General features: G+C 41.4%; 1 protein-coding gene across 3 annotated transcripts in view; it reads right to left on the bottom strand.

Annotated features, from left to right (window-relative positions):
- Positions 1–1,883: 1,883 nt before the first annotated feature.
- CHRNA8 (neuronal acetylcholine receptor subunit alpha-7-like) overlaps positions 1,884–11,768 on the bottom strand; it is a 58,123-nt gene continuing 48,238 nt past the window's right edge. For 2 of the 3 annotated variants that reach the window (XM_046905263.1, XM_025144683.3), the window contains 2 exons: positions 8,069–8,178; positions 1,884–2,941 (listed from right to left, as the gene is read on the bottom strand). In XM_046905263.1, coding sequence (XP_046761219.1) covers positions 2,420–2,941; positions 8,069–8,178 — 632 coding nt within the window. In that variant the 3' untranslated portion in view covers positions 1,884–2,419. The remainder of the gene's footprint in view (positions 2,942–8,068; positions 8,179–11,768) is intronic. The other variant, NM_205201.3, reaches the window with a different exon arrangement.

Below are 11,768 nucleotides of genomic sequence, written 5' to 3'. Positions count from 1 at the left end.
GCTATATATTCTGTGCTGATGGTCCCCTTACTTTCCAGGAGGCTAAGCGGCTGCTGGATGTCAAAAAGATCTGCCTGACTTTCTCATCTGAACAAGTAAGCAGAAAGCAGTATCCATCCAGTATAAGGATTTATAAACTCCATACAGCTGACTGAAATTGAATTTTAGGATATTTTTATATAGGCTGGACATAGAGCAATATTAGATAGTACCCTGTAAACCGAGATTCTTATTTGCACTGGAGTTTATCAAATAAAAGTGATTAAAATTAATTTTCCATTGCTGTTTTCAGACAGCTTCTGACCTCTTTCTAATCCTAAGATACACACAGTTAGTTAAAAGTAGACTTATCCAACAAAACTGTGTTTCATGTAAAGAACATACTTTGCATTAGAACACTAAGCTATTCTGACTGTGTGCTTTAACATTAGCTTTTATCTTTTTCTCCTGTCAGAGGAGATTACTTTCAAAAATGGAGATTTTCAAGAAAAAATATTAGTGGTCCTTGAGCGAGTGTTCTAAAGGCCATTTAGAATCCTGCATCATCAGCTGCAGAACTAAATGAATATTTAGACTTTCTATTTATCTATTGCCCCTGTAAGTAAGGCAGTAATTTACTGTGAGCACTTCAGCTGCAGTCCAGGAACAGAGCCTGATATAAGACTAACTCCAAGCCCCAGACCAATACTGCAGTTCAGTTAAGATATTTCTGTTAGGCAAACTGTTCTTCAGTTCCACTCTGCAAAGCCAATTTCATTAGTAGAAGCAGTGAGATGGACAGGAGGAAGAAGGAAAGATCATGGGCGTTTTGTTCTGCTGGCCCAGGAAGAGCTGCTTAGAGAAAAAAGTTCTCCTGTGAAGGAGAACAAGATCTGAGAAATGCAGAAAAAACTTTTGAAGAGGCTTTTACCATAAGTCATTGTTACCCCTCTGAGCTGCATCCACTGCTAAAGAAACTACAAGAGCACAAAAGCTATGTAGAATGGAAACCAGGCCAGCTTCACTATCACATTCTAAATGGAAATATTTATCCCTAATTTGCTGCTTTTTCTTCAGTGTGGATGGTAGGAAGGACCCATCACACAGGTACAGGAGATGTCAATTTTGGAGAACTAATGCTTGGAAGAAAAGGAAGGTGAAAATCAGCCAAAAACAACAGTAAGTTGTTTTTTACTTCAGTGGACTTTCAGAAAAGTGCTTTACCCCAGAGACAGAAGGTGAGTACATCAGACCATATCCTTCTGCAGGTCTGTGGTGACCAGAAGACAAATCAAAATCACACTAAGAGAGGTACTGTTGTCACTCAGAGTGGTGAATGGAATGAAAGTATTGAGAGGAGTGCTTTATTGCAGTTCTCTTCCAGGCAAACGACATATTAGCACTTTTTTTTTAATTGATACTAAACGTTGCTGTAAGGAAACTTAGCCAAAATAATAATAATAATAATAATAATAATAATAATAATAATAATAATAATAATAATAATAATAAATGAAATAAATCTTTTACACAATCCTTTGAAAATGGACTGTAGAAAAAGAATTTGTAAAAAAATGCTGTTTATGGGTGGTGTAGATTATGGGGAATAAATATGGAATCTGACCCCAATGGAATCAGTAGGAAATTTTCTACAGATGATGTGAAGCTAAGATTTTGCACTAATTACGTGGATTTAATCGCTCTAGGTTGGCAACTGTGACTCATGAGATCAGAAATATTTCAAATAAAGATGTTAAGGAGCAATGGTGAGTGGGGTGGAGGGTGCCATTGAAGATATATATGGTTGTCATCATGGAAAATGAATTTTCTTTCCAACCTCAACAGCCAATATTTCCTATAGTAGAAACAAACTAACAAAAGAAATAATACGAGACACTTCACTACTAGGAGCTAACATGATAATAGTTTATTTTCTTTTATGCAATATGCAGCATCATAAAACTGCGGAGAGATGCCTGTCAAATCTGAGAAGTAAATGTCACAGCCACATTAAACAAATATGATAAAACATAAAGATATTGAAAACAACAAAATGCTACTTCTAGTCATTAATCTATCATTTAAATTATTACAACATTTAGAAGTCCACAAAGATACAATAACACATTTACACTGGTGTTAACTTCTAATAAATACACCGTGGATTTGGATTCTTTTCTATTTTTTGTAGCAGATGATAACATAATTATGTGTGGCAGTCACCTAGGAAATAAGTAAGAGGTCAGTATGTATACTATTCAGTAACTACTATTACTAACATCAGAAATAATTATCTCCTGAAATTAATTTTATCCCCTTCTGTGTATGTCAGCACATAAAAGTACACTTCTCTGTTTTGAGTTTAAACTATCTAGCAATAGTACTGATGATATTCACTTTTAAGTTACCTTTCAGCTCATTGTGTTCATATTTGAAATCCTTACGTAAAATCCTTTGAAACAGCTTCTATAAAGTTGGGAGCAGACATGAGTATTGTAAATGTGCAAATGATGGCAAAAAGGGTAAACGCAACCAGGCATAATCTGTCTATGACAGCAGCTGCAAACTTCCACTCACTGCAGATCTCTTCACCCTCATCTTGCTTCCTGAAGCGCATTGCTATGAACTGAACTTCCTCCAGTATCTTCACAATCACTGGGATGGTATCCATTAAAGCTTTTTTTTGAACATGCTCGTTATCTTCTGACAAGGGGCAAGTAATCTTTCCACTCTTGCTGCCCAGATCATTGTTCTGGGGGCAGCATGGATTTTCCATTGTGTGGTAGCTATAAATCATGTTGCCATTGCTGGGCTGGTGCCCAGGTAGGACATTCATCTCTGTGTTTTTCAGGCTTGGATGGTGTTTGGGATAGCTATATTTGCAAGAGAGGGGCTTTATATTTTCCCCAGGTTTTTTCATACGTAAAAACCAAGCACACCAATTCAGCAGAATGACACGGACCTGAAAGAAAGGGAAAATAGCATAAGGTAAGAGAAATTTTGTCCATTTTAGCAGTTCTTAAAACATTTAGTCACGATTACAGTCAATATGTACGTTCCGCTAGAATGATTGCCTGCTCCATGAGCAATGTGCTTTCAAATGTAGTGGTTTCTTGTCTGTCTTCTTCCTGAGACAAACCCTTTATGGATATGTCTTGAACAAACAGATGTTCAAAGTCCACCTAAGGTGCAAAGGATGTAAAATTTTATATTTAACCCACTATTACTCTGGTTAACATCTCTTGCTGCGAAAGAATGCAGAGTAAATCAGCAAATCTTGTAACTGTGAAGTCCTTCAAGCAGTATGTGTACATACATGCTGCCTGCAAGGTGCTTTTGAGAGTCACTCCAGAATGGCAGAAGGCCTCTCTAATGACTTTGTCATGGCTGCAAGTCAGTCTGCTGTTCAGGAAAGAACAGAAGCAACTGCTTGTTTCAGGAGGAGAAGGACTCCCTCTGTGATTCTGCTCCAGTCACTTCAGCCACACAGAAGTCATCACCACCCTTTGCCTGTATGGTGGTTTCAGCTACAGGTTGAGTTGTCCCTTGTATTTGCACAGTGCAGATGCAGGGATGGGGAAATTGCAGCTAACACTTTGAGCGGCAACTGTAATGACAAGCGCAATTTCAGAAAAGAGAAGGCATTAATTACCACAAGTGGGACATTAATAAAGAGCCAAAGCAATGGCCAGTGAAAGATGTTTACACAAGCTTGAAATTCTACAGTGAGAGTTCTTCTCGTTTGCAGACTTATGCCATTTTCTATGAGCCTTTCTGCTTCTCTCCTCCTAATGAATCATTTATTCTTCATCCTGAAGGGCTGTTTCCTGTTTCCAATTATTCTGCTTTTCTTAAGGGCTTTAAATCTTTCATTATTTCCTTCACAGTCACCAGAGATAAACAGAAAACTGTAATGCAGCAGCTTAAAAAAATCCATACTGGATTTAATTAAACTTATGTAATTACAGTGTCATCTGACATACTATGGACACAAGGTGGAACATCATAGAGCAAAATAAGGTGTTAATTGCTAACAGCATTTTAACAGTGTTAAAATACTGGGCTAGGCAAACTTTCTTACTCAAAAATGTTAATATGTCTCTTAACTTTGGAAGGAGATGTTAGGTGAAAAACCTTTATTCCATAGGAACATACTTTTCCTTTCAAGATGGACAGGCTGGAGAAGTGGGCCCATGAAAACCTAATGAGGTTCAATAAGGCCAAGTGCAGGGTGCTGCACTTGGGTCAGAGCAGTCCCAGGTATTTATACAGACAGGGAGAAGAACCCCATGAGAGCAGCCCTGCAGAGAAGGACTTGGGGATCCTGGTGGATGAGAAGCTGGACATGAGCCGGCAGTGTGCACTTGCAGCCCAGAAGGCCAACTGTGTTCTGGGGTGCATTAGAAGAGGGGTGGCCAGCAGGGAAAGGGAGATGACTGCCCCTCTCTACTCAGCTCTTGTGAGGCCCCATCTGGAGTATTGTGTCCAGGCCTGGGACCTCAGTACAGGAAGGATATGGAGCTTTTGGAGTGGGTCCAGAGGAGGGCCACTAAGATAATCAGAGGGCTGGAGCACAGGATGAGGTATGACTGTTTACAATGGTGGATAGTAATAGGACAAGAGGGAATGGTTTTACGCTGAGGCAGGGGAGATTTAGGTTGGATATTAGGAGGAAGTTCACACAGAGGAACAGGTTGCCCAAGGAGGTTGTGGGTGCCCCATCCCTGGATGCATTCAAGGCCAGGCTGGATGTGGCTCTGGGCAGCCTGGAATAGTGGTTGGCAACCCTGCACATAGCAGGGGGATTGAAACTAGATGATCATTGCGGTCCTTTTCAACCCAGATACAGCACTGGGGCTGTCAGAAAACAGCCCTGGTAGGATGAATAGGCATTCTCATCTGCACAGTCATTTCCAGGTTTCTGTGAAGGGAGGACATAGGCAAGGCCACCTCAAAGGTAAACAGCCTATCACTGTTGTGATCAGCAGGGTCCTTCCCTAAGCATGACTGTGTTTGGCTTTAGATATATTCTCAGTTCCAATCACAGAAAATCCAGAAAATTGGTCTCCAGATACATACATTTCTTGTGAGGAGTGAAGTAAGCTTGTGCTCAAATTTGTGCCTGCTGGTTCAATGGCATCAGCTGGTCTAGATGTAAGTATATCCAAAGAAAAACGTGAAACTCAAATGAACTGGATTTAAGTGCAGCAAAGAGCCAGAGAGCTCTTGCCTTTCCCCACAGCCCCCTTCCTGCTCTGTGCTTGATCTTCCTGTATTTCTCGTGTATGTGCAGTATATTTGGTTGTCAGCAGAGGCATACTGATGGAGCAGTAACTCATGCCTGATATTATCTACTCTCAAAGTTTTAATTAGCTGGACTCTCATTAGTGCTCTGCTCCACAGTGAGTGGAGTAACAAGTAGACAGCAGCTCCCACTTCTCAACTGAGTAACTAAGAAATACCATGGCTGAACTCTGTGGATTTAAGCTCCTCTCTAGGAAAAAAAAAGATTAATGGAGAGGGCAGCAAAATTATCATCTGCGAAGTAGGGGAAGAAGCAAGAACCTACAGAGAGGCTAAGTGCTAACACTCCTGTCTCCTACCTTTTCTGGTCCAAAGGCCAAACATAAGAGTTCTTGGGAGACGAGAGACAAGCAGGGAAACAAAACTGCTCAACTGAGAAAAGTTTATCAATCAGGTGTGTAGGTAATGCAGTTGGTTAAACTCTCTAGTTTTGGGGCTGCTCCCACACAAACCTAGTGGCTTCCCCCAGAACTTTCCCCAGCAGCTACTTGCATTTGAACAGGAAGTAAAAAAAATCCTGTAAGAACATCCAGTCAGTGGAGAATAATTGGATGGTAAAGATACCTGCTGAGACTGGAACTGCAGAGAAAAAAATCAGGTAAGTTATTTCCTAGATTCTGCAGATAGTTATCTTGAATTCCTGTATTTTATTCAGCATCTGTAAGGATGTATCTAAGATAACAATGTAATCTGCCTGAAAGAGGTGCACAGGAAAAAATAAAAATGGAAAGTGTGCTGAGAATCTTAATGACTGAGCCATGGCCCTTTTGTTGGTGGAGTAATAACACCCGCTTTTGTGGTGTCAAACTCATCCTTACAAATTCGGCATTTACTTTTTTTCTCTTGAGATCCCACAGCCCTGTCAGCTTTCCTGGGCTACAGCTTTCACAATCTATCATCTGACCTTCCCTATAGCCCCTTCTAGACTTTTTACTTCACAATTGTGCTGGTGGTTTTCTGTTTGTTTGTTCTGTTTGTGTGTTTTTGTGCTTTTTTAACGTATGCCAGTTCAGGAGTCAGGGGCACTGAGTCAGGTTCCTCAGGAGTCAGAACTCATTGCACTCAGTCTTTTCAGCCAACTGGCAGTGGACTTCAGCAGCTTTGTGGCAAGAACCCAGAGTACACATGCAGGTCTTCTTTGTCTGTAGTTTTTATCTTTGCAATCTCAGATCTTGATGTTGACAAGCACAGACCAAACGGTAGTCCCAAAACTTAGCAGCAGGTCAGTGGTGGGTAAACAAGTTCTAGACAACATACTTCGAGGCATAGGTCTAGACTCACCCACTCCCTCTCATCATTCCCCTCTGTCCCCCACTCCCCTCTAGATAACGCCACCAATTTCCTGTCATGTGTGTTTCTACACAACCTCTTGGCCTGAGAGGATCTCCTGCTCTACTGAGACAGAGTGAGGGCAGACTTGCTGGATCTATGATCATATTTAAAGTAAGCCATTGTGTCCAGGCTCCTCAAGAACCAGAGGGAATGGCAGAATTGCTCATGGGAGCTACTGCACTGCTGCGTACTTTGTCCATGTGCTCTAGCCTTGAAATTAAGAAATATTTTTTAGTAAGCTTAATAGGAATTGGACTTCCTTTTTAATTTATTTTTTTATTTTGCTCTGATGCTGCAGTTTATTTTTAGAGAAGCTCAATTAGAAAGCATTTCTGTTCTCAGGCTGACATTGGTAATCATGTGACGTTTAACATCACGTCAGGGTAATTGTCTAGCATGACAACTGTGGCGAATGAGATACTACAGCATGCTGTAGAAACAGATGCCTGTGTAACCGGGATATGCAGATCTGTATATGTATCTGCTTATATTTTCATTGCTTTTCTTTTTTTCTTTTTTTTTTTTTTTTAACAGCAAAGCATATCCTGCTTATTTCAAACCTATTCTTAGTAAACGGAGAGAGAAAAAAACATTGTTTTAACTTGAAAATATAAAGTAAATACATCCCCCAGAGAGGCATCTGGGAGAGGTGCCAGACCTCACTGGGATAACAGAGTCTTCTGCTGTAGAGAAAAGAGTGTCCACATGTTAACTGCACTGAGAAGTGATCAGATGGAAGTAGACAAAATTGATTTTCCACCCAGACCATTGGATGCAGCCTCAGCAAATGGCAGTTTCTGAGACAGTGATGTCAGTGCAGTCAGAGCCCAACAGTGTTGCCTTTCTGCTGATGGTGCAACAGGAACCAGCTTTAAGCTGTGAGAAGCAGAAGGTTCAGTATTCAGTATTCAGCACAGAAGCATTGAAGTTCCTGGTTTCCCAGCATCTCTGGGAGCCAGCTCATAACTGGTACACTTGTAAGACAAGGTAAGCAAATCAGCTTCCCCCTTTTCCTTTGTTCTGGGAGATCACAGCTCTACCATTAAATACAAAACATAATGCTGTTCCCTCCTCTGTAAGGGAACAGAGCAAACAAACTGCCCAGCAGAGTCTAGTAAATGTCTGTGAGGTGTCTGCTGGATAAGAAATCAAAGGTGTTGCCCACAGGGCCAGCCCTTGCAAAGCAGGTGCAGAGAAAGATTACTCTGCCATGAATCAACCTACCTGTTTAAAGTTTAAATAGAAAACCCAAATGACAGATGCTGTTTCTAAGAGAAACCCAAATTTAGTATGTCTGTTCTCTCCCTCTAAAATTAAGTAGCAGTGTAAAACATACTGTCCATAGTTGACACTTGAGGTTAATGGGGAGTAACATCTGTCCCTTGTCAGCTTGCCACAACTTTCAGGCTTTTGCTTCAAATGCTGTTGAATATTTACTACCAAATCTACTCACCCATCTGGGCATCTTTCCTGCTTGTGGGTCATGGTGGTGAAACTGCAGAACCAGCACCGTTACGACCACAGACAGACCAACAATGACCATGATGCTAGCAAAATACTGAGCTGCAAGGAAAAGGCAGATTTGGTCAGGAGAAGAGAAAAACAAAAGGCAAATAACATTCCTTGACCTTGAGCTACATTTAAGAAGTGCTGAATCTCATCCAAACATCTTCTTCTCTGATATTCCACACCTGTGTTAGTGGACCCCCCAGAAAGTGTGGTTGTGGCACCACCACCTTCTGCTCCCTCACCTGGTTGCTGCCCACAAGGGTGCACTACTCAACACTCTCCTCATTCCTAAGGCTACACCTCTTGGTTTCTATGAGAACATCCTTGCTGGAGTGCTAAATTTAATTTCTGCACAGGAAAGCAATCAAGATCTTGAAACCCAGAACTGAGACTTGAAATGGTATCTCCTCAATGCATCTCATCCCCTGCATACATCCTCTCATGTCAGAGGTGGGGTTGGTGCACCAGAGTGTGCAGAACAATTATCCACAGGGCTAATGGCATTTGAAGGAAGTTGTTGAAGACAGCTGAGGCAAAATACCAAGGACTATTAAATCTAGGTGTTAGAGAGAGATGTAGGAAACCACCGTGAACTGCAGCCTCCACCACCACCTCAACCTGGATTACAGAAAACGTCAGTAATCTAATAAAGGCTTCAAGGCAAATTTTGTTTTTGTCCATCTTCATTTCTTAATACTGTTTCCCTTTGCCTCAGCAGCAAAAAGCTTGCTCATAATAACGAGGTTCTTCCCCAAAACCAACACTGCAATTGCTTCAAGAGAAAGACATGGCTCTCTGTGATACGATACATTTCACAGCTGAATTGGCAGGATGCTCCTGTGGGTGATATGAATCGAGAGGTCGCCGTTGCACCTACTTATGAGAGAACAGAGTCAATAGCCACTTAGTGCCTTCAATAAGACTTTCAGGCCTGAAATGTTCAATTTAGAAAGGCTTTGGTTTGCATTTTTTATAGAACCTTGTGAAATTACATACTTTGTTGAGTCTGAGAAGAACTTTGTAATACCCAACACTGCTAAGATCCCAGGCAATGGGAATTCACAGTTTAAACTTTGAGTACAGTAAACTTGGGAATTGAGGTCAGAAAATTCTACAGATATCTGCTAGAAAGCAGGGAAAGCATTTTTTTCAGGAACAGACTGGGATCTGTAGCATTCCCTGTAGACTGCAGCCTCTTCTCACCCTATCCTAGCCTCACACAAGCAGAAATCAGTGAACTCTATTCTTAGGTCTTCACTGAAATAGCTGAGTACTGCCGCAGAAAATTAGAGATGCTCACCCATGACATGTGGCGCAGGAAAAAAACAGTGTCTGAGCAACTGAGCCACAGTCCATCCACTAGACATTTTTCCCCCAGTATTTTAGGGTCCATCCATAAGCATACAGCAGTTACGCACTTAGGGCTTTGAAGCCACTGGTCTCAGAAAGTCCTGTTCCCATATGTGTCCTTTGGTGGAGATAAATGTGAATCTGATTTCACACACATACCCAGAAGAAAGAAAGAGAGAAAGAGAGAAAGAGAGGAAGAAAGAAAGAAAGAGAGAGAGAGAAAGAAAGAAAAAAAGGAAAGAAGGAAAGAAAGAAAGAAGAAAAAAAAGAAGCTGATGCCTTTTCACTTATACAGCAGAAGGGAAATGTTCAGCGTCTCTCACTAAGCATCTTTCTGTATTCTACTTAAGAGTTCTTGGTTGCTAAGATCTTCCCTCACATATAGAGGCCACACTGGAGGCTTTAACAAATCACTTCACCGTGTGCAGTGTCAGCTCTCAGATTAAGAAAAAGCAATCCCAGACCAGAGTGCATCTGAAAGAGTATAGGATCTGGCGCTGCATGCCAGGTGCTCTGAGGCACACCTGGGAAGCCTCTGACTCAGTATAAAAGGCAGCTGGCTTGTTTACACTCTCTGCCCTGGACAGCTGTCACAGGCCAGGAGAAGTGACCAGACTTGTGTTTTCAGTCCCTTGGTGTACCTGATGTATACAGTGACATTCCACAGGAATACTGAGGTCTGCTCTGGACACCACTAGATTCTCTTTGTATGATTTCAAAGCTGTTCTCTTCAGCTACTGTGTGTGAAAAGGAGGGTTGTTCCAGATTCTCAACTGATTCTTCTCAAACATGAAATATGTGCTCTTCTACAGCTGATTTTCTTCCTTTTGCCAAAGGAGACATGATGTAACATACTACCTGGACAGCTGTTTTAACATCTGGAGTTGTCAGACTCTGTCTCATCACTGTCAGGAGTAGATCAGGTGCTGCTGTCATAGCAAATACAGATCTCATAAAGCACAGAGACCCAGAAGCTCTTCAAAAAATCAGTGACAACTACTTGTTCTTGCAGACATACTCTGACATTGCCTAGATCAAAATAATGGCACTGACTTGCAGTTCAGAAATCGAGGAGCATCCAGCACCATTTATGGACCTTTTGTGACAATATTCCATGTCACAGAAGCAACACGGTTTATTTTAGAGATGATTTGTAAGATCTGCTGCTTGAGTGTAACCAGATAAACTTTAAGGGCTGATTAGGAACAGGGTAAATAAAACAGAAACCCTGAGGGGCAATATGATTCCAGATGGATGCTTTGCTTTGTTGATTTTATCACAGGACACTGACTGAGAAAGCAGTATATTATCCAGATTTATTAACACAGCTAATCATAGGAAAAGCAGAGCTTTTCCATTGTGACCAACTGAAGTGTTGCTGATGCTGTGGAATATTGGGGATGAAGGTGAGTGTCATGATCAGGTACTTACAGTGGTGAGGCTGGGTACCTCCCACTGCTATTCCTTCTTTGCTGGAAGCATCAGTTTTTGCATCTGACATTCTGGACTGTCTCAGAGCTGCTCTAAGTCAAGTCGTTTCAATCATTTAGTGCTGAGGGCTTCTGGTGAACGCTCATGAAATGACAGAAATCATCTAGTGCATTCTCAGTATGAGATATACGCCGTTGTTCCCTCTGAAAATGCTCCAGGTTCATGAACTGAAACTGTGGAGGTTTCAGGAAACCTCAGATCCCAGCATAAGGAATTCCAACTCTCCTTTTTTTCCTATGGCAGGAAGCAGGACTTGTCCTGGGCACTCTGCAGCAGGTAATAGTTGCTCATAGGCAGAGTTTCTCTAAGAGTAGGGGGGAGAACAGGAGGTTGAGGACAGACTCCCTTACTACAGCTGTCCTACTGTTGTACACAGATAGCAAAGAGACAAGGAAGATAACGTGGACAAGAAAAAGTTATCCATTGTTAAGTTTTCCTGTAGCTGGGATACACTGCGCATTCTGTTAGGTCACACCAGCAGTAAAAGGCAAAGAACACTGCCACAGTCCAGCTGGTCTTTCACAGACATGAAATACCTTTAAAGACGGAGAATTCGGGGTTAGATCTTGTGTTTACTTCTTGTTTATGGTTAACTGCAGGGGCACAGAGAAGTATTTTCAATCTCTTCTCAACTCGAAAGCTATTTAGGTATAGAACCAGATGTTTGAGAAATAAAACTGTTATCTTTTCTGTTTTAAATAAAGTGCATCCAAGACACTTAACTTTGGGAAAAACACCATAGATCACTGTAAAGAACTGGCTGCTTTCTATTGGATGGAAGATTCTGAGAGAAGCCCTGCCAT

The sequence above is a fragment of the Gallus gallus genome, chromosome Z (assembly GCF_016699485.2).
Source record: "Gallus gallus isolate bGalGal1 chromosome Z, bGalGal1.mat.broiler.GRCg7b, whole genome shotgun sequence".
NCBI lineage: Eukaryota > Metazoa > Chordata > Aves > Galliformes > Phasianidae > Gallus > Gallus gallus.
This window is presented reverse-complemented; position numbering and strand designations above follow the sequence as displayed.